The sequence below is a fragment of the Polypterus senegalus genome, chromosome 1 (assembly GCF_016835505.1).
Source record: "Polypterus senegalus isolate Bchr_013 chromosome 1, ASM1683550v1, whole genome shotgun sequence".
NCBI lineage: Eukaryota > Metazoa > Chordata > Cladistia > Polypteriformes > Polypteridae > Polypterus > Polypterus senegalus.
In genome coordinates this window covers 324833626-324857119 of record NC_053154.1, presented here as the reverse complement: position 1 = coordinate 324857119, position 23494 = coordinate 324833626, and the positions used below count along the sequence as shown (strand labels likewise).

The 23494-nt window shown below is 41.4% G+C and overlaps 1 protein-coding gene across 2 annotated transcripts in view; it reads left to right on the top strand.

Moving 5' to 3' along the window:
• LOC120515924 (tolloid-like protein 2) overlaps window positions 1-23494 on the top strand; it is a 361663-nt gene that overhangs the window by 129419 nt on the left and 208750 nt on the right. For both annotated transcript variants that reach the window (XM_039737306.1, XM_039737298.1), the window contains exon 2: window positions 21814-21924. In XM_039737306.1, the coding sequence (XP_039593240.1) occupies window positions 21814-21924 (111 nt within the window). The remainder of the gene's footprint in view (window positions 1-21813; window positions 21925-23494) is intronic.

Genomic DNA, 23494 nt, shown 5'->3' with positions numbered 1-23494 from the left:
TTTTTCACTTTAACCAGTCTCTTAATCGAAGCCATTTATTATTATTATTATTTGTGAATTTCCCCTTTGGATTAATAAAGTATCTATCTATCTATCTATCTATCTATCTATCTATCTATCTATCTATCTATCTATCTATCTATCTATCTATCTATCTATCTATTTCATTTGATCTATCTATCTATCTATCTATCTATCTATCTATCTATCTATCTATCTATCTATCTGTCTATCTATCTCATTTGATCTATCTATCTATCTATCTATCTATCTATCTTATATAGTGCCTTTCATATCTATCTATCTATCTATCTATCTATCTATCTATCTATCTATCTATCTATCTATCTATCTATCTATCTATCTTATATAGTGCCTTTCATATCTATCTATCTATCTATCTATCTATTAAAAAAACAATATTTGTGTTTTTTTTGTGTTGTTTTTCTTAACTCATTTGTTACAATTCTGAACCCTTAATTACCTATTTTAGTTTTAAACTGCTGCACTGAGGGGTTTTCTTAACCAGTCATCAGTGAAAAATGAGGTGCAAATGACAAAGGAGCCGGCAGCTCTCCAGCAAACGTGCGTCCATTTAAACCTGTGTATGTGCATCATGAAGCATCTGTGCGAATACAGTGAAATGGAATGAATAAGAGAGAAGGGAAGGACTGCAGTGCATAAAGTATGGATGAAGTTTTCAGAAAATAAAAAATGTAAAATTTTTGTCATGGATGAATGAAAGCACAAACACGCCATAGCATTAAATATCAAGTTTCATTATCTGCTATGCCTGACTTCTAATCACGAAAGTGCTTGGAATGAAAACCAGCACCCACTGCGGACCTCCAGGACTTTTATTGAGTACCTCTGTGCTAACCAAAAAAAGTAAAATCCATTCTACTCCCATGGCTCTCTGCTGCCATCAAGTTACGTGCACTCACTGGCCATTTTATTAGGTACACCTTTTCAGCTGCATCTTAACGCAAATACCTAATCAGCCAATCACATGGCAGCAACTCAGTGTATTCAGGCTGTAGACATTCTCAAGACAACCTGCTGACGTTCCAGACAAGCTTCAGAATGGAGAGGAAAGGGGACTGAAGTGACTTTTGAACATGGCATGGTTGTTATTACCAGATGGGCTGGTCTGAGTATTTCAGAACTTGCTGATCTACTGGGATTTTCACGCACAGCCATCTCTAGGGTTTACAGAGAAAAAGAGAAAACATCCAGTGAGCGGCAGTTTTCTGGGCGACAATGCCTTGTTGACACCAGAGGTCAGAGGAGAATGGCCAGCCAACCCAGAGCTGTCAAAAGTCATGATGAGCCGGGCAAATGAGGACACACACTTGCAGCAAAAGAGCTTTTATTAAAAATCCAATCAAACTATCAAATTTCCAATAGTGAAGTGCGTCAAACCAATAAATAAATGATCTTCAATAAAATTCAGTGCATGTGGAGGATAAAAACAAGTTAATGAATAATCCGATAAAGGTTAAAATCCAGAGACAGTTCCTTCTTAGAATATGAGCCCCGGTGCTCCCCACTAAAACCTGACGTCTCCTCCACTTATCCTGTGCGGACCTTGAAGTAAGAGAAGATGCCCACCGACAGGTGCAGTAATCCTTAAATACCCGACTCAGGTCCCCATTGCCAGGCCTTCTGCATCCATGGGGCACCTCGCAGAGCTGCACTTACGTCTCCTGCCACCAGTTCCTTGGCGTCCGAAGGAGGCACTACATAACGGGCCACTTCTGCTCCCAGGAATCATTCAATAGAAGCGTGTTCCTCTTCCTGAGGCTCATTCCCAACCACCTGACTCCATTCATTTTTCACATGGGCTCTGCTGATCCTACCTCTTGCTCTTGCTTTTTCTCTTTCTTTTTAACCTCTATCTTCCTTACTCGGTTGGCTCTTATGATCTTCCTTTTTCTTTTTCAATTCTCCCTTCTGTCTGCCATACAGGCTTCTTTATGTACACGAGTGGGTGCAGATGAGACCTTCCAGCCACCCTGAGGTTTGAATGATGCACCTGACTGATCCATTCACGTCTGCACGGAGTGCACGATCAGCCAAGTAACACTTTCAGCTCTGGAGCAGCACCGTCATGCGCCCATCCACACCCGGTCTAAGCCTGCACGCTTTCAGGACTTGATTATTTATTTAAATTTGCCCCTTGCCATTGACCAATTATTACATACCCTTAATAAACTAGATATGCCAAGAATGATCATTCTCTTATATGGATCTGCAGTCTTTATTAATCTTTACTTTTCCCTGCTTCCTTTTCTGGTTCTACACCACCACCACCTGATCAAAGTCCTGTGCGGTTACCTGTTATTTTTGAATGTAAGTGGATACCCCAACCTGCCACAAGATGTACTGCGTGAAATCCTGTAAGATGAAGCCTTAAAATGCTAAAGTACAACTTAACAGCATTTATGTTGGGCAGAATGCCCAGTGGGAGGCGCACAGTTGTTTTGGCCTGGAACCCCAGCCATTTTTTTTTCCTCCAGCTTAACTGGAGTGTTTTTTTTTTTTTTTTCTGGCCAACTGAGCTTGTTATCAGTCCGTCATTTAGAAACTTAAACAATTTAAGAACTCTGTTCCTTTTAATCATCTTTCTTTCTTGCATAAGCGTGTATTATTTATTTTTCCCTTGTACACTAGTTATTCATTATTAGTGCTGGATCAGCGAATTTCGCCAAAGCGTTATTCACAGTAAACTTGCAGTGTTTGCTCGTCGAATTATTGACTGATAATTTGGCTGGTTTAGGAGAATTTTATATCAGAGCCCCATAATGCTTTGTGATGCCAGTGCAACGTCCTCCGGAGCTGTAAGAGCCAACATTGATGGGAACCCGAGGGTATATAATGCTGATCATTTGCATTATAGACTCTGTGGGACAAGTTATCTATGCTTGTGGCCAAATTTACAGGTCGATCTTCAAGTTCCACATCAATATAAGAGATGGAGGCATGTGCCCTGTGTATGCATAATAATTAGCCACGTGGCACGCCGAGAGTAAAAACAAACCTTGAAGGAGCCTGATGAAAGATTTATTACTATTTACAAGACATTTCTATCTTTTTGATAGAATAAAAAGTGCAAAAGATCAACGCAGACAGTTTGGAGAGCCTTCAGCATGACTTCAAAAAATAGAATGAGCCAGCGGCTTCAATCATGACATACCAGTTTTAATTTTCTCGAATACATCTTTTTTTCTGACTTTTGACTATGATTTCAGTATTTCCACTTTGTTTTGACAAAATCTATGATTGCACGTCTCTGACTACATTCTTTCTTCTTTGATATTATGGAGGTGCAGTGGTTGGCGCTGCTGCCGCACAGCTAGGGCCAACTTTTGGTCACAATAATCGGATCAGTATAGTTGGCGGATGTTTCCGTACCTCTCAGGGACACTTTGAATATGACTGCACCATTATAATCCAGTTATATCTAGTTCAGTTAGTCCTTCCCTATTGACTTTAATGCAGTTCGCCAATTTCAGCAAATATTGCAAACATTTCCAGGAACTCCCAGGGAAATTAACTCAGCAATGTTCGCTCATCAGTATTATTATTCTTATCTAATTTTAGTTTGTTTTTGTTTGCTTGTGTCTATTTCTTTGACATCTTGTAAAGCACTTTAGGCTGCATTGTTTGTATGAAAATTATATAGAAATAAATTATTGTTGTTAAAAGGATTTTGAAATCAACCCTAAGATTAACTTGGGAGCAAGAGTGAGGCCTTGAGAACTGGAGTTATGTGTTTGACCTTTTTGGTTTTTGTAATGATTCTTGCATCAGCATTTTAAATTAACCAAATGCTACATTATGAACAAATCGAACAGTTGTTGAGTAATGCATTGCAATAGTAAACCCTACTAGAAATGAATCCATGAATTAATTTCTCAGTATCGTGTATATTAAGAAAACGTCCTAGGTTTCCAACATTTTTAAGATGAAAAATGCATGTTTTGGATAGTTTTGTAATGTGGCATACTAGCATCAAAGGCAATACCCAAATTGACTGAGATTCAGTAAAACTGAAGGTGATTCCAGCTGAGTTATAAAGTTACAGAATCCTGATGCTGTCAGGATTATTGCCCCCAATAAATAACATTTTAGTTTTTTTTTCAGTATTCTGAGACAAGTTGTTCCCTTCCATCTTTTAACTCACTGACACAACTAATGAAGAACACCAAATGCTATGTGGTCTACAAGGAAAAATACACCTGGGTACTGTCTACATAAATGTGAAAATAAATGTTAAAGAGTAAAGGTCTCAGTACTGAGCTCTGCAGGACACCATATTTAACTTCTGAGTACATTGATGGAGTCCTATCAGGACATTTCTATACATGTAGAAATCAATTTGATACTAAATATAAAGCAAGCCAGGCTAGGACAGTGCCCGAGAGCCCCAAAGAGGCATGTGTGACTTGTGTACTCGGGTACCCTTTAATATTACATTTGGATGATGACCTGAATATATTCAGCGTCTTAAACTTGCAGTAACAGAGGAAGAGAAGGAGTACTTTAGCTTCCTCACAAGTAAAGGTCTGGCAGTATGAAGGGAATGGGATCAGTCTGCCGCCATAACAAATTCCAAATTTTCCCACATTGGCCAGATATGTTCCAGGGAAACAGGGTAGGAAATCTGTGGCAGTTACACCAGTTTGACCAGCTCCTGTGTTAGAGAACTGGGAGAGGAAACACTCCCAGTGACAGCGGTGTGGCCAACAAAACTACAAGGGAGTACGTAAATGTTTTCCAGTTACACTAGTCTAGTCATTTTAGCTACAGTATAATGAAGACAGAAGAGTTAATTTAGTTTCCATCTCACTTCCAGTTACAAGTTGGAAACTGAGAAGAAAAGATCAGCGTGGTTAGTACTAATAGCCAACAGTTTGCCATTCTAGGTGTTTTTATTTCTTCTTCACAATAAAATCTTTTCCACCAGTGGCCAATGATCCTAAGGGAGCTGCTGGACAAGTAATAGCTGTGCATTTGGGCCCTCCAGACACACACTCTGTGGGAATCACAGCTGACGCCATTCATTTCCTTTAGTTATCTAGTTTCCCCCATGAAATCCCCACTTGACTCCCTCTTGAGACAGGACAAGTTCTTCTTTGTGAAGCTCCCTTTGTACACCGAGGGATTAAGCTGCATGCTTGCTCGCCCATTTCTCTTTTGGGTCAAATGAAATCAAGCGAAAGTCAAGGCTGGCCTATTCTTTTCACCTGTTGGCACACAATGGCAGGTCTCTGGCTGAGCAGGTCACTTGAATGGGTTGACCTTTGCCTTTTTAAAAGCATTTCGTACATATGAGAGTGCATCGTTAAAGAAGGGCTCAATAATGATGGTACACAGTGGGGTGGGGAAGGCGTACAATGTGGTATTGTTTAGAAGCTTCATTTAGCCATGATGGTGCTACATTCTGAATGTCAGGCACCCCAACGTCTGCAACCAGAGGTTTTCGTTTTGCTTTGTTTGTAATTTCTTGGCGTCGCAATTTCTCACCTTTATTGGTAAGTAAAATTGGAAGTAAAAAGTTGTCTGTTCATGCCCTTTCAAAGCTACTTACTTCAGTTTAGGGTTGTGAGTGTCTGATGCTTTTCCTGTTAGTGCTGAGTGCAAAGCAGGAACCAGCCTTGAGCAAGGAGCCCACCTTGTGATGGGCAGTCAGTTCCACTGGGACCAGTTTTGAGCTGTCAGTCAATCTAACTTTCATATCTTAGGGATGTGTGCTAAAAATCTGTGTACCTGGAGAAGTAAAACACAGGCACAGGAAGAATATTCACGCCCGCTGCCAATCTCATTCATAGCAGGACATTTTGATTTGACTGTTGTCATGTACAGTGGAGTCAGAAAGTGTTCAGACCCACTTCACTTTCTGCACAATCTATGGTACTGTAGACATAATTTTAAATGGTTACATTTGCCATTTCTGCCTATCACTATACACTCAATAATCCAAAATGAAAACATGCTTTCAGAAAAGTTTGCAATTTTTTTTTTTATGATCAAATTTGTATTGAAATGGGCAGCATGGTGGCACAGTGGTAGTGCTGCTGCCTCGTAGTAAGGAGACTAGGGTTTGCGTTCCTCCCTGCATGGAGTCTGCATGTTCTCCCCGTGTCTCCTCTGGATGCCCCGGTTTCCTGCCACAGTCCAAAGACATGCAGGTTAGTTGAACTGGCAATCCCAACTTGGCCTTAGTGTGTTAGTGTGTAGTTGAGGTATGTGTGTGTGTTTGCCCAGCGATTGACTGGCGCCCTCTCCACGGTTTATTCCAGCCTTATGGCCTATGATAGCTGGGATAGGCTCCTGCGGACCCCCCATGACCTTGTTCAGGACTTAGTGGGTTAGATAATGACTTACTGATTTGTATTGAAATACAAAGTAAACACTTTAATGGGGGCAGCAAGGTGATGCAGAGGTAGCGCTGCTGACTCACAGTAAAGAGACCAGGGTTTGCATCCCAGGTCCCCCCTGTATGGAGTCTGTGTGTTCTCCATTTAGCTCCAAAACCCCTAAGCGGGTTAGAGAGTGACAGACTGACACTTTAAGGGGAGCATAACCCAATTTGTCAGAAATTAATATAAAACCCCACGCTTGATGTACCAACCCAACCCAATTTTTATATTTAATTGTATGGGGGACATATGACTTTAAATAAGAGTTTATTTGTGGGATCAGTGTGCCAATGCCTGTTGCCAGTCATTTTCCTTAGCCATAAACTTATCCTAACCCTGTGTGGACACTAGTGTGCCCCAGATACCAGGTGTTTACTACAGACGTGTCTCTTGCACAGATTCAAGGCAGTCCTGTATCACATATACAAATACTAAATGATTAAATAAGCACCTCCGTCTCCTTTACTACTCCTCTCCCTTGAGCGTTATGCAACCCAATGAGTGGAGATTGTTCCTTTTTTCTTGAGCCCGGGAGTATTTCCAATGTCATTGTTTCTGTGCCGGAAGCATCCATTTTAGTTTGCATACAGAGACCACCGGTCCGAGATTTATTTTCCAACACCTTGATAAGCTAGGATCCTGTTTATGGACTTTAGTTCTTTTTTCAATACAGTAAGAAGAAACTCACCCAGTTCAACCTGCCCAATTCAATATGCCATTGGATCACAAATAGGAACAGGACACTTGCGGATGGGTACACACGTCTGACCCGTCAGCCCTTAGTACTGGTGCAGAAGGGTGGCTGATATAGCCTCAAAATTATAGCCCAGCTTTCAAGGAAATTTGAGATGATGATATTTATGATAAGAAAAAATACTGAACATCGTTTTATTGGTGACTAGCCATCCCCCTTGGCTTCGCCCGCGTATTAGTGAAACAGGACCGTGAGGAGGGCCCGGCTCAGCTGTCTACTCCTGACGACATTCTTCCCCCTTCCCTTGGCCCGTAGCCTCTGTATCGCTCCTGCAAGCCAACTGTGATTCTTACCACAATGAAAGAAGTCGCAAAATAAACTGGAATGTTCAAGCAAATTATAGAAAAAAAAAAAATCTAAATCCGTTAAGTACTTCTCTCGTTCGCTAACTTAAGCGGAGTTAAGGTTATGCCCCGAGGCAGACACGTGAGTGAGGAGGGTCCCGTCCCCCTCCTCGCAGCCTGATGAGTCTCTCTCGGATTCAGGATAATAAATCGGTACCACAACTGAACTATGATACTTAGCGCAATAAGAAAGTCACAAAATCAACAGAATGTTCAAGCAAATTATAAAAAAAATCCTAAATCCATTAAGTAGTTCTCTCGGGAAAAGCAGACAGGCATACAAACCGGTCTAAAAAACTATAAGAAATATCGCACTTGGACCACAAAATTTTTAAAACCATTTCTTAGCGAGCACCTATGGACCAAGGGTAACCTACATTCCAAATTTCAAGTCCTCATGGTTTGGGCATTTTCGTGATGAGCGAGTCAGAGGTATTTGGCTTATATATATCTATACTAATAAAAGGCAAAGCCCTCACTCACTCACTCACTCACTCACTGACTCATCACTAATTCTCCAACTTCCCGTGTAGGTAGAAGGCTGAAATTTGGCAGGCTCATTCCTTACAGCTCCCTTACAAAAGTTGGGCAGGTTTCATTTCGAAATTTTACACGTAATGTTCATAACTGGAAGCTAATTTTTCTCCATATACTGTAATGGAGTTGAGCTGGATGGCCGTGGGGGGCGGAGTTTCGTGTGACATCATCACGCCTCCTACGTAAGTACATAGAGAACAAGGAAGACCTCCAAACAATGCTGAACAAAAAACGCCATTTGACAATTAAGAAGGCAGAAAAAGATTATGAAGCAAGTGATGCATACAAGCGTATTCATAAATACAAACATATTCATAAGTATAGCTGCTGCGGAAACAAAGCACGACGTGAACCGTAAGTTTACATTAAGTTTATAGACACACTCCCGCTGCCGTTTGTCATGCCTATGGCAAATGACGGTATTCGCGACATACAAGTTTACTGAGAAGACACGAGGTATAAACGAGACTTTGGATCACTTTGTAACGGAGTTAAAATTGCTGTAGCAAGAAACTTTTATATATGTAAACTCAAACCGATTATAACAGTAGCAATCCAAGCTGTGAGAAAAACAGTAAAAAGGAGGCGTGTCAGATGTCGTGATACATTTTCTGATGCAGCTAGACGAAAACAACTTCGTGATGCTGCCTCCAAATACACAAAACAATTACTTTGACAATCATGTTACGGTATTTTTAAAGTGTTTCCTTTTCTTTTTCTTTACTTCTTTAACACACAACTTCCCCGCTTCGAAGTGCGGGTATTTTGCTAGTATATATATATATGTATGTATGTATGTATGTACAGGGCTGTTTGAAGGAATTTGGGGGCCCCAAGCAAAATGGACATGGAGGCCCCCCGCACACACGCACGCACGCAAAGGAACCACGGCATAGCCATACAGTACATATTTCTGCTAGCCTACCTGCTGCAAAATTGCACCATTCGTACAAGACAAGTAGAGCTATTTTATGTGTGTAATTTATCACTTACCACTGTCTTGTTTTTTCTTATCCTCCTCTTCCTTTCTCTTCTTTCTTTTTTGGCTTCCTGAAGCATAATTCCGCTTCATGACTGCTGAGGAAGTTTTGTATTTTGCTGGCAGCAGATATCGCGTGGTTGGCTGGCTACTGTCAGCGAGGGGGGCCCCCTTGAGGGGGATCCCGATAACAGTGTCATTGCACTTTACTGCATTCACTATCAATGGGGCGCTCACACAGTTTGTCGCTGCATTTTATTCTTAACCAGTCGTTGTCTTGGGGCCCCAGGCCAGCTCGGGGCCCCAAGCAATTGCTTGGTTTGCCTGCCTTGTCGCGACGGGCCTGTGTATGTATGTATGTATGTATGTATGTATATGTGTGTATTGTAGCAGTAGGGGGTGCTATCGCTCCCTTGAACCCTCAGGTACCACGCCAAACACCAGGTAAAAGTTCAATAATTATTTTTATTATAACAATTACGTGCACCAAGCACCCTCCACTCCACACTACTCATACAAAAATTAATAGATCCACAATCCTCCCCTCCCAGACACTTAGCCACCCTTCCTCCCAGCTAAGCTCACTCGTCTGGGGTTTCCCATCGTCTTTTATAGTCCGTGACCGGGTCGGATGAAAACTCTCCTTCATCCTGGAAGTACGTCATTTCCTCTGTCGCGGTAATTAAGACGCACTTCCGGGTTATAGGTCACATGTAAGTCCTTGAGCCTCCCTGCAGCGTCCTCTGGTGGGCCCCATGGTGTCCAGCAGGGTCGGGAATAAAAACTCCATGGTCCAGAATTCCCCACTAGTTTTCTGGGCACTTCCATGCTACAGGGAGGGCTCCATCTAGCGGCCGGGGGTTATTGGCCGGGATGAACAACTGGCCATCTCCCACTATATATATAAATATATATATATATATATATATATATATATATATATATATATATATATATACAGTAATCCCCAGAACCCCCGATAGACAAAATCGCATGAAGTAGAAACCATATGTTTGTGTAGTTATTTTTATATATTTTAAGCCCTTATAAACTCTCCCACACTGTTAACATTATTAGAGCCCTCTAGACATGAAATAACACCCTTTAGTCAAAAGTTTAAACTGTCCTCCATGACAAGACAGAGATGACAGTTCTTTCTCACAATTAAAAGAATGCAAATAGATCTTCTTCTCTTCAGGAGCAGAGAATTTCAAAGAGAGAGAGAGAGAGAGAGAGAGAGATCGCTCGCAAAGAAAAGCAAACAATCAAAAAATCAATACGTGTGCTTTTAAGTTTGCGCGGCATTTTTAGAGGAGCGTTAGTATCTTCTGAGCAAACAGCCTCTGTGCAAACAGCCCTCTGCTCACATCTCCTCCGTCAGGCGCAGAGAACGTCAGAGAGAGAGAGCGAGATTAAAGCAACAATCAAAAAATCAATACGTGCTTTTGTGCTTTTAAATATGCCGAGCACCGGCCGCAGTATAACAGCGGCATTTTTTAGAGGCAAACAATCAAGCTCTCAGTATCTTTTAAGCAAACAGCCTCTGTGCAAACAGCACCTCCATCAGGCGCAGAGAATGTCGCATAGATTAGAGGGTGCCCTTCTAATCTTATATCACAGAGAGAGCTGCAAGAGACGAAAGCAAACAATCAAGCTCACTGGCTCCCTGTGGATGCATATCTTATAGCATTGAGGAGTTTTAGTTAATATGTAATACATGCTCTGATTGGGTAGCTTCTAAGCCATCCGCCTATTTGAATCAGCGTCAAGATGCTCTTGTATGAAATCAACAGGGCAAACAAACTGACCCTGCCGTTCTTTTCTTATATTCTGTAAGTGTAGCATAAATTAAAAGACCCATTGTCTGCAGAAATCCGCGAACCAGCGAAAAATCTGTGATATATATTTAGATGTGCTTACATTTAAAATCCACGATAGAGTGAAACCGCGAAAGTCGAAGCGCGATATAGCGAGGGATTACTGTATATACTGTATATATAGATTGCAGCTTGCAGGCAGCAGCATTTGTTAGTGCAAACAAAATGAAGGACATTTTCCATCCTTCTTTTCCAATGATCTACAGTCATTGATGACAGACTACCTAATTCAAAGTGTGAATCTACTGCCACAAGATGGCAGCAGCAGCAACACAATAGTAGTGACACAGCATTGTATACAGCGACACAGCATAACATTTATTTCTATAGCACATTTTCATACAAGAATGTAGCTCAAAGTGCTTTATAAGATGACAAAGAGAAAGTTGCAAGAAAAGAAAAACAAACTGTGATTGCATTCACTACACTTCTTGCACGCAGACTTATTTTGCTAAACTGGAAGAATCCTAACTCTTCTCTTTTAAGTCAGTGGAAAACTGATGTTTTATACTATTTGAAATTGGTTTGGGCATTTTCGTGATGAGCGAGTCAGAGGTATTTGGCTTATATATATCTATACTAATAAAAGGCAAAGCCCTCACTGACTGACTGACTGACTGACTGACTGGCTCATCACTAATTCTTCAAGTTCCCGTGTAGGTAGAAGGCTGAAATTTGGCAGGTCCATTCCAGGTTTCATTTCGAAATTCTACACGAAACGCTTACTCGCACAACATGTTGAACTTTCTTAAGTTAAGCAGGTTTCATTTTCGAAATTCTAAAGGCTGAAATTTTGGAGGCCCATTCCTTACAGCTTCATAAGCAGGTTTCATTTCGAAATTCTACGCATAACGGTCAACAACGTCCGCCATGTTGAACTTTCTTATTTATGGCCCCATCTTCACGAAATTTGGTAGGTGGCTTTTCCGTGGTATGACGCCACTGTCAGCTGCCTAAACATCAAACCGACTTGTAGGCAGAAGGCTGAAATTTGGTACTTATTTGATGGTACGATGCCACTGTTGAACTTTTTCAAAACGTCACTAATTCTCCAACTTCCCGTGTAGGTAAAAGGCTTAAATTTGGGAGGCCCATTCCTTACAGCTTACTTACAAAAGTTAAGCAGGTTTCATTTAAAATTTACACGTAACGGTCATAACAGTCAACAACGTCCGCCATATTGAACTTTCTTATTCATGGCCCCATCTTCTCGAAATTTGGTAGGCGGCTTCCCTGCAATAACTGAATCCAATGTACGTTCTTATTTTGGTGGTATGATGCCACTGTCAGCCGCCATATTGAACTTTTCAACAGTCTTTGTTACTTATGGGCCCATCTTCAAGAAATTTGGTACACGGGTTCCCAACGCTAACTGAATCCTACTTATGTACATATATACGTCCATAGCCTGCAGCTCGGTCACCGTGTAAGGCGCCGTTGGGTTCCCCATCCCAACACCTCCCACGTTGTTGGCTGCCTGCCTATATAAGGCCGTCCGTCGCTCCGGTCTCTACATTCCCTTCCTTGCTTCGCCACGGGATTCACGTCTCCCTGCTGATAACTACAGCCTTTTTGTTTAATCCACGGCTCTCCGCTGTTTTATTGTTCGTTTATTTTAATTATAGTTATTGTGTAGGTATTTTAGACTTACTTTACATTGTTCAGGTACCCATTTCCTTTATCATTTCAACCATACCCGCATTAACATGTCTATCGAGGTGATCACCATCGATCATAGAACTGTCACTTACAGAGTGGTTTCCATGCCCGGAGATGGCACCTACCTTTTCCATTCTCTTTGTTACATATTGCACGGCCATATCAGGCTCACTCTTGATATCCGGAGGAACATTGTGTCTTATGTATTGAATGACTGGGACAGGTTCAAGGTGTGGACTGATGACGGTACAGGAGATAATTATACTACACAGGAGCACTAGAAGAGTGAAATGCTTAAGCCCTTCACCTATGGATCTGCATGTGAGTTGATGGCTTCCGCTGAATTGTTCGGTTGTTGCTTTCAAGTGTACTGAAATGGCCAAATATTTTACACCTTTCGACAACCGCCAATGCCTCTTAAACATCTTAGATTCACAGGTGACGATTTCAGTAGTGGACACTTTGATGTTTATGAATGTTTAAACTCTCAAAAGCTGGATGTGAATGTTATCGATGAAACCGGTTGTATGCTTACAACGCTTGACAGATGCCGAATGTCACTTCAACACAACAAGTCCTGCAAATACTGTCATAATTGAAACAAACCATGAAACTCAAACCGATTATGACAGCAGCAATCCAAGCTGTGAGATTTGAAACAAGATTACTGTTCACATGGCCAACTGTACGTTGCATGCTCAAGAGTAAGCTCAGCACACAGCTTGGTCATATTACAACTGGAGGGCCGAACTCACAATGTGGTATACAAAGAGATCCTTAACAAATAATTATTGGCATATTTTCCCTCAGTTTAAAAAGGTTTAATTTTCTTCTTAATAAAACTTTTAATGCAGTACTTTGCCGCGAAGCCTTGGTGCTATATATATATTGTGATAGCTGGCCCGGACACAGACAGACGGACATCATAATTTCACCACACACTGTTTATTTTACAACTACTATGTACAAAGTCTACCGTGCAGTCACACCCCAGTGCCTCCAGCACCGATCCCCCAAATGTCCAGGCCACACAGTCCTTTTGTCTTTTTCTCCTGGCCGCCTCCCGTCCTCGCTCTAGCTCCGTCTTCCTTCCTCCCGACTCTCGCCACGACTGCTGGGAGGCGGCCCCTTTTATGGGAACCCGGATGGGCTCCAGCTGCTTCCGGCACTCCTCCGCAGAAAAGCCCTTGTGTGGCGGAAGTGCCGGCTGCGCCCGAAGCCGTCCGGTGTCCCCGGTCGTCTTCCCCCCAGCACTTCCTGGTGTGGCGGAAGTGCTGGGCTCCAGGGCTGTTCAGGCAGCGGGGTGGCCACGGGCCCCTACAGGGCTGGGCTTCCATGCCTCTTACCCGAGGCCAGCAACATAACCAGGGCGGACACCCCCAGTGGTCTGGTGGAGGTACAGGCCCTCCTCCAGTCCTCCTGGGCGTCCCGGCCGGGCCCCTGCCTTGGCCTGATGTGGCAGATGATGGTCTGGAAGTGGGGCGCCGCCTGGCGGTGGCCACGGGCCCCTACAGGGCTGGGCTTCCATGCCCTCTACCCAAGGCCACCAGCGTAACCAGTACGGACGCCCCCTCGCGGTCTGGAGGAGGTACAAGGTATATATATATATATATATATATATATATATATATATACATATATATACATATGACAGTGACAAAACAATTACATTGACAATCATGTTACGTTATTTTTAAAATGTTTCCTTTTCTTTTTCATAACTTCATTAACACACTACTTCTCCACTGCGAAGCGCGGGTATTTTGCTAGTCAATAATATTTTAGAATAAGTTTGTAAAGCACAGAGGAAGCAATTATCTCCTCATTTCTTTTTCTTCTCCATTCATCTCTATTGGTCTATTAAACTCATCAATTTAGGTATGTTTACAAGCCTTAAGTTTTACCCCGTTGGCCATGCTCTCTCTCTCAGGGGTGGGGGTCGACTTGTTTTTCAATCTCAATCCTATTTTTGTAAAAATTGATAGATTTTTATGGAATGATTACAATAAGATTATTAAAAAGAAAAACAATTAAGATAAGGCAATAATATTAAAGAATAAATAATAACAAAACAAGGTAGGGTCAAATGGCCAGTCATATAAGAAAAAAACAAAAACACTCCAATTTGGCTGGAGAAAAAAAACAAAATCTGCAGGGGCTCCAAGGCCAAAAGACCAATGAAGCTCCCACTGGGCATTCTACCTAACATAAATGTTCATAAATCAAAGCTGTTAGTTTTCATACTTCACATGATAGGATTTGATAAAGTTGGTCTCGTGGACAGCCGAGACATCCTCCTTCATTCCATCAGTGCGAATGGCTGCATGGTGCCTTGATCAGGTGGTGGTGGTGCAGATCACCAGCACATAAGAACCACAAAAACAGCAGAGAATTTTAAAGTCAATTCTGAAAGACACATTATTTATGCTGTATATTTTTCATAAAAATAAGCATTTTGAAAACTTGCATTATTTACTTATCTGCTCTACCACTAACTAAGTCCCACAGAGTCTGTAATGCAAATGATCGGCATTCAATGTTTGCTGTTGCAGCTCTGGGGGATGTCATGCTGGTCTCGCAAAGCATTATGGGGCGCTGGGGAAGAAAGTTCACTTAAACCGGCCGAATTATCAGTAAATAATTTATTGAAAAAGGGCGAACGTGAATGTACCTAATTAGTTACAAATAATGCTTGGGCAAAATTCACTAATCAACACTAATTGTCACAGAATAAAATTTGGGGATTAGTAAAGATTGCAGATTCCTGAAGAATATAATTCTACACCGATACGGTCTATCAGGAATACGACTGAAATGTAGCTACGAAAAAAACATTTTAAAATAATGGGATTTTAGCAGTTATTTTTTAAATGTTTAACAGAATTAGCCTGGCAAATTTCTATCAGTAACGTATTACAGATTTTAGGCACATAACAGCAAAAGGCCACACCACAACTTCCTTTAAGCTTGGCTCTTGGAATTATAAGCAATTATAATTCTACGACAAAATATAGGATGGGACGAGATTATTTACGACTTTATAAACTGTTAGTAGTATTTTAAGGTCAATTCTGAAAGACACGGGTAATCAATGTGACGATGCTGGTGAGCTCAGATTATCTTTCCTAGTTAAGATGCTGACTGCTGCATTCTGCATTAATTCCAAACAATTGATATCTGTCTTAGGTAGTCCTGTTCGGAGTCCATTACAGTAATCTAGTTGATTAAAAGCAAACACATGAACAAATTTTTCAGCATCTTCTAAAGTTATAAAAGGTCTAACCTTTACTGTATTCCTTAAGTGAAAAATGCAGCCTTAGTAATCTGATTAATATGTGATTTAAAGTTTAGGTCAGAATCAATGATTACCCCTAAATTCTTTACCTCTACTTTGACTTTTAAGCCTAAGCGATCAGGCTTATTTCTGATAGCCTCACTATGTTCATACTTGCCAATCAGTAAAATGTATTTATTTTTTTCATTATTTAGTTTGAGAAAGTTACTAGCCATCCAATCAGAAATACTGCTAAGACACAGGATCAGAGAGCTAAGAGAGTCAGGGTCATCAGGCGCGATCAATAAATAAAGCTATCTTTCATCTTCTTAGCTGTGGTAGCTCAGTTTGTGCTTTGAGATAATTTGACCAAATGGAAGGACGTTGATCAAAAAGAGTAGTCAGCCCAGAATTGATCCTTGTAGTGCTCAATATACAATATCATGGGTCACTGAAGTATTATCACCACAACTAACAAGGAATTTTCTACCTGTTAAGTGCAACTGAAACCAATTTAAGACACTGCCAGAGAGGCCCACCCACTGACTAAGGCGATTTATAAGAATACTGTGGTCTGTGGTGTCAAATGCTGCACTCGGGTCTAAATGAACAAGAACAGATAAACAGCCTCTGTCCGCATTAGCTCGCAAGTCATTTACAACTTTAACCAGCACAGTTTCTCTACTGTGGTCAAGTCAATTGTAAGCATAAAAGTAGCCTAGGTACCGTTTTCCCTGGAAATCTTAAGTAAAAGTATAATGGAATTGCTTAACACTTTAGTTTAACAATAACAATAATTAAATTAATTTAACCATGTAACTAATCAGGAGACTGCACAATATGGTCACTAGTGAGGTGCGAACTCCACGGTGTTTACTTTGCCTCAAGTTCGGAGAAATCACAGGAGTGTTTGCAAATATCATCAAACTCGTCGAAATACTTTGAAGTCAACGGGGAAGGACTAACTGAAGTAGATTTGACTGAATTATAATGGTGCAATCATCTTTAAAGTGTCCCTAAGGGCTTGGGAAATGTCTGCCAACTATAGCGGACCAATTGTTGTGACCAAAAAGGTGACCTGAGCTGTGTGACAGCAGTTCCAACGACTGCACCACCGCACCTTCATTAGATCAAAGACGAAAGAACGCAGTCAGAGACGTGCACTCATAGATTTCATCAAATCAAAGCAGTCAAAAGTCAGAAAAAGTACGTAGGTCTTTTAAAGGTAGAAAATGCAAAGTTTCATGTCATGATTGAAGCAGTGCAACCTGCTCATTTGGCAAAAAAGCAGAGAGAACTTGTTATTTATGCTGTATATTTTTCATAAAAATAAGCATTTTGAGAACTTGCATTATTTACTTATCTGTTCTACCACTAACTAAGTCCCACAGAGTCTGTAATGCAAATGATCGGCATTCAATGTTTGCTGTTGCAGCTCTGGGGGATATCATGCTGGTCTCACAAAGCATTATGGGGCGCTGGGGGAAAAAAGTTCACTTAAACCGGCCAAATTATCAGTAAATAATTTACTAAAAAAGAGCGAACATGAATGTACTGAATTCGTTACAAATAATGCTTGGGCGAAATTCACTGGTCAGCACTAATTGTCACAGAATAAAATTGACCTCAAATTTTAAGTACAAATGTAAGCAAACAGCAGCAATCCAGACAAACCTTCAGTCAAAGTGTACACAATCACAGCTTAGGAAAATAAAATTAAAATTCTGTCAAGTAACAGTTGCCTTGCATCTTTTTTTTTTTTTGGATTATCATCAAATGAGGTAGAATATCAGCGTTGGAACTGTTGCATTGCCTCTGATTTCTTGTCTAAACCTAAAATGGATATACAGTACCATAAATTGAGATAAGTTAGAATGTCAGTGCTGGAACTGTACAAGTAAACCCTTTAAGAGTTAAGTAGCCATCCTGCTGGCAGACAGACAAGAGCTTCAGATTATGGGATGGGCGTCTGGTCACACTTATAGGTAATCTAATCTAAAATTTTAAAAAGCTGAAAAGTTTATTAATAAAATTCTTAAACTAGACCTTAACATTTAAGAACCTTTTAGAATTTAAAGATAATAGTACACAAGTTTCTTTAAATTGGGAGTTGAGTAAACACAATGAAAAACACGACAGCAATTTCAACAAAAACGGTAACTTATTTTACACCAGACTGTCTGAAATCTATCAAGAATATAAAAGCAAATAGGAATCTAAAAAAAAATATCAGGCGTGAAAACCTTTTAAAATAAGAGCACATAGTCTGCACTCTAAAATTCATTGAAATGTAACAGTAGAGGTTTCAGCCTTTGGCGGTGCGAAGTCCAAGTTGCACAGTGTAACCACAACAATTTGTCTTCCAACTGCCCCAGTAAAACACTGTGTTCATCCGACCGCTTGTTTCCCAACAGAAGTCTTACTAACTTGCTGAATCCCTATCGGCGTCTCTTCCTCGTGGAGTGAGCATTCTCTTTCACTTTCGGGTGCCTCGTGTTGCTACGACAACCCAGTTTCGCCTCACTTCTGGTCTGCCAGCTTCGATCGGCCCTCTTGCTAGTCTTCTATCTCTCACTGCACCTACAACCAACATCTCTCTGGTGAAACTGTCTCTTCCTCCCTAGGGGTAGATGACACCGTTCTTCTGTCCTGCATCTTGATAGCCACGTCCCTTTGTCTGCATGCAAGTCCCTGTGCTCTGTGCAAGTGAACTTGCCAACGTTCTCGGTGGACCGTCTCTCTCACACCATCCTCTGGCCTCCCTCCGTCCCTTCTACTTGAGCTCTCTCTCTCTTCGTAACATTTTGAACTCCACCCACTGCCCAGTAGTATGTAACTGCTTCAGTCTCTGTTTAGAGTAGAGAGTGCTCCAGAGATGTTTGGTTGACTCATTTGTTCACTTTTTGGGCACACATCACCAGCTGCTAGTATCTCCTCACATGCTTTCATAGCCTGCTTTTACTGAATGGTGTGTTTTTGCTTGAAGTGGCGAAACAAATTTGTTTTTCTACCTTTAGCGGTAACAGGTAAGTATTGTGCTTTGTTGGAGGTTTGACCTCTTGTAGCCAAATCATTTCCATACTGTTGAAGTAGCTCCCTTTTTAGTTACTAAGTCATCGTCAGAAGCTGACGTGCTGCCCTCCTTCTCAGACATGGTTGGGCTTGTGTCATTGTTGTGCGCACTAGGGAACATAAATGCATCTTGGTATTGCTTGCTATACAGTGATCCCTCGCTATATCGTGCTTCGACTTTCGCGGCTTCACTCCATCGCGGATTTTAAATGTAAGCATATCTAAATATATATCACAGATTTTTCGCTGGTTCAATGTGTCTTTTAATTTATGGTACATGCTTTCTCAGTTTGTTTGCCCAGTTGATTTCATACAAGGGACGCTATTGGTGGATGGCTTAGAAGCTACCCAATCAGAGCATGTATTACGTATTAAATAAAACTCCTCAATGATATATGATGTGCTTCCCGCGCGGTGCTTGATTGTTTGCTTTTCTCTGCCTCTCTCACTTTCTCTTTGACGTTCTCTGCGCCTGACGGAGGGGGTGTGAGCAGAGGGGCTGTTTGCACAGAGGACATGGACGCTCCTCTACAAAATGCCACTTTATCGCGGTGCTTCGGCATACTTAAAATCCCAAAAGCACGTATTGATTTTTTGATTGTTTGCTTTTCTCTCTCTCTCTCTCTCTGACATTCTCTGCTCCTGACACGCATTCTTTGAAAAGGAAGATGTGTTTGCATTCTTTTAATTGTGAGACAGAACTGTCATCTCTGTCTTGTCATGGAGCACAGTTTAAACTTTTGACTAAAGGGTGTTATTTCATGTCAAGAGGGCTCTAATAATGTTAACAGTGTGGGAGAGTTTATAAGGGCTTAAAATATATAAAAATAACCATACAAACATATGGTTTCTACTTCGTGGATTTTCATCTATCGCGGGGGGTTCTGGGACGCAACCCCCGCGATCGAGGAGGGATTACTGTATTGTGATATCTCAAGAGATCACATTTTTTTATTACATACAAATTTATACTGGTGTTACTGTGGACAATATGATGTGGCACAGCCCTACTGGTGCATCTCCCCACTACTTGTCTCACTTTATACAAATGACTGTGCGTTTGGCGATTTGTCTGTCAAACTTTTTAAATTTGCAGATGACATAATACCAATAGGCCTCATTTCAAACAATAGTGAGTCCATATAAAGATAAGAGGTGGAAAATCTGACATTGTAGTGCAGCCAAAATAATTTGATCCTTAACATTAATAAAACTCAGGAGATGACCACAGATTTCAGGAAACAGTCACCCGCTCGCCTATCACTTGTATGAATGGCTCAACTGTTTGGATGACAGAGTCACTTAAGTTTCTGGTCACTGTACTGTCACAGAACCTTACGTGGGACAAGAACATCACATGCATTATTATGAAAGCCCATCAGAATGCTCTTTTTGTGTCGGCTGAGGAACTTCAATATCCCTCAAGCCATATCAGTCCAGTTCTACATGACCATCATGGAGTCCATTTTGACCTCATCTCTAACTGTCTGCTGTAGTGCCGCCTCTGTTCAGGAGAAAGCCGATCATTAAAGCCTGTGTTAAGGCCATAGGCTGTAACCTTCCACACATTCAAGTCCAGTCGGTATGAGTCCAGGGTAAGAAGAGGGCCACAAAGACCATTGCTGATCCAACTCACTCAGGACATCACCTGTTCGAAACACTTCCCTCTGGCAAATGTCTTTGTGAAGTGAAAGCTAAAACAACACGTCACCCGAACAATCAGGTCTGAGCTTCCACTCAGTGTCTCTGTATACCTTCACACCAGACTGCCTGGACATTTTAATCCTGCTCTTTCTTTATTTTTTGTATTGCCCTGGTTTGCTGCATCATATTTTATCTTGTTATATTTATCTTTTGTATTCTGTGTTGTTTTTGTATGTTGTGCCAACTCTATCAAGACAAATTCCTAGTACACATTAGTATACCAAACCAATAAAGTGAATTCTGATTCTACACAATACATAGATGCATTCTTCATAGCCTGCCACCAAACACACAGTTCCCAAGGAACCCGACTGCCCTTCCATACTACAAGTCCCGGGGACCCCCTGTGGGTATCCAAGCTAGGTGTCTGTCAGAGGAATACTGCCACCTGGTGTGCTGGAGGACAAATTGTTCCTGAAATCTGTTTGCCTCTCATCCTGCTCTGGGGCAGAATTCAAGGACCATCCTGGCCAGGTTGTGTCTCCATCCCTGCTCGCCATCCATCTCAGCTGGGTAGGACATCATTCCTGACCTCAGTCAAGATACCATTCCATCCAGTCTGACACTTAACACCTGCTATATTAAAATTAATAGCAACATTTAGAAGCAGTGTTAGAGTGTACTGTTTGAGCAAAGTCGCTTTGACTAGAACTGGAATCTACTGTAAGACGAGTCATTTCTGAACAGCTGTCAATAACACAACAAATTACGTTCTTCTTCACACGCTTCACATTCTGACAGCCCATACGCCACCTGTACTGCTGCTGCTGTTCATTGAAAATGAGTAAACTTGGGGAAGGTGTCGTGTGTGTGATTAGTGATGGACAAGTGATATCAGAGATGACAGTTATGGAGTTAAAGAGGACACAGTCCGCCAGTCCAAAGAAGCAAAGAACAAATGTTTTTTCCATAGAATTTAATACATTTCATGTCCTGTGTAACCCACAGGGACTTGGGTTAGAGCCCAGCTTAGCTCTTACGGAAGTCCAGCAGTACTAATTCTTAGCTATTATCCCAACCAATAGGGGTACTGTAGCACCCACAGCACTGCCTCGCCTTTCGGTGTTCTAGAGGGAGCCGATTAACCTGTGCTACTTGGCAAGTTCACCTTATGGAAAGAAAATGCATTCAGTGGCCTGTTCTAAGCAAGTTTCTGATGTGCACACCTGCCTTTTTCTCTTTTGACAGTTGCTTTCTGGGGAGACATAGCTCTCGATGAAGATGACATGAAGTTGTTCCATGTGGACAAACCCAGCCCGTCGTCTAAATTTGCAGCAAAGGCAAATGGGCACATGTCAGGTAAGTCAGTATCTCAGTGACACATTTAAGAAGTTGTGTAGAGATGTCTGTTGGAAACCAGGAATGACGTCATAATGGGTTTTTGTGACGTCTCTAGGGTTATAAATTGAAATACATGGCAGTGCCAGGTGTGATACCCCGGATGCCAGCCGTCTTGGTGTTATCTGTCTTCTGCTTAGTGCAGTTTATTCACAAAGCATAAAGCAGTGTGTGGACAAAAGTGTGGTGCAGTTTAATAAATAACAAATCTATAAAACAAGTGGAAGATAAAATCAATCAATACATAAATCCAAACAAATATTCAAATCAAGGTTAAAATACAGAGTTAAATATCGGATTGTCTGCCTCTCTTCCTGGGCCCCTCTTTCATGTCTCCTCTGCTTCCTGTCCTGGGCTGTCAGCAAGCATGGTCATCAGTTATTGGCTTTTATCCCAGCCACCTCAGCCGGTAACACACTGGGACACCAAACGTCATCCTTCAGCATCCATAAGATGACCCAGAAAGCAATCAGCAGCTCCTACTCCTCTTCCTCCAAAAGCTCAACAGGAATGACCTGCCCCTGGAGCACTGTTCCTTTTGCTCCCGGCGGGGCCACCAACTGCTGTGCCTCCTGTCCACTATACCAGCTCAATCTCATGATTTCTCTCAACTGTCACTCCACGCTTATCTCCTTGATTTACTCCTGTTTGTATTTTCTCTCTCGTCTGTCCTGCTCACATTCCTTTTTTATTTTGTGAGTTCAGGTTGTAACCAGCAGGGGGCACCACTGGGGGCCCCAAACCCCAGACACAATCACACGCAATCCAATCATGGGTTGAAATACAATCCCTCTTTATTAATAAATGTTATCTCCATAGATCAAATGAAGAGCAGCTTGTAGGGATGCTGCTAAATGTAAATTCTTCATTATTATTTTATGTATTGATGTTGAGAGCGTGTTTATCCAATAACATTGGGTGGCAAACGTGTCTTTGTTTATCTCTTGCATCTCTATAACAATGTCTTCTGAATTTTGTACTTTCCTGCTTGAAACAAATTTTCCTCTGGGATAATAAAATCTACCTAACCTGAGTTGAGAATCTTTTGTGTGTTTCTGATTTGCCTTTCCCATACACCACCTTGATGAGAAGCTGATGGTGGACTGAAAATCCATTTGATTTCTTTCTTCATCGTGGCATTGCTTATATTTTCTGGGTCAAGGTTTTTAACTGCTTCATGTAGTTCTGTTTCTGCTACAATAAAATTTGTTCCGTTATTTGAGCACAAGACTTTAACTTGTCCTCTTCTACAAATTAATCGATATGTGGCATTAATACAAGACACAGTGTCCAGGCTGCATGCATTCTTAATATGTAAGTGAAAATTACTCCATACCTCTTGACCAGACCCTGAAAGGGTCCAAAATAATCAACTCCAACACTGCAAAAAGGTGGTTGGTCAGTTAACAATCGATCTTCTGGCAAATCTGCCATTTTGTGCTCACTTTCTTCTGAATGTTGTGGTCTTTGAAACAATTTTTCTGATAGTTGAGTTCACTTGTAGCTGTACAAGCATATAACTTCACCCACA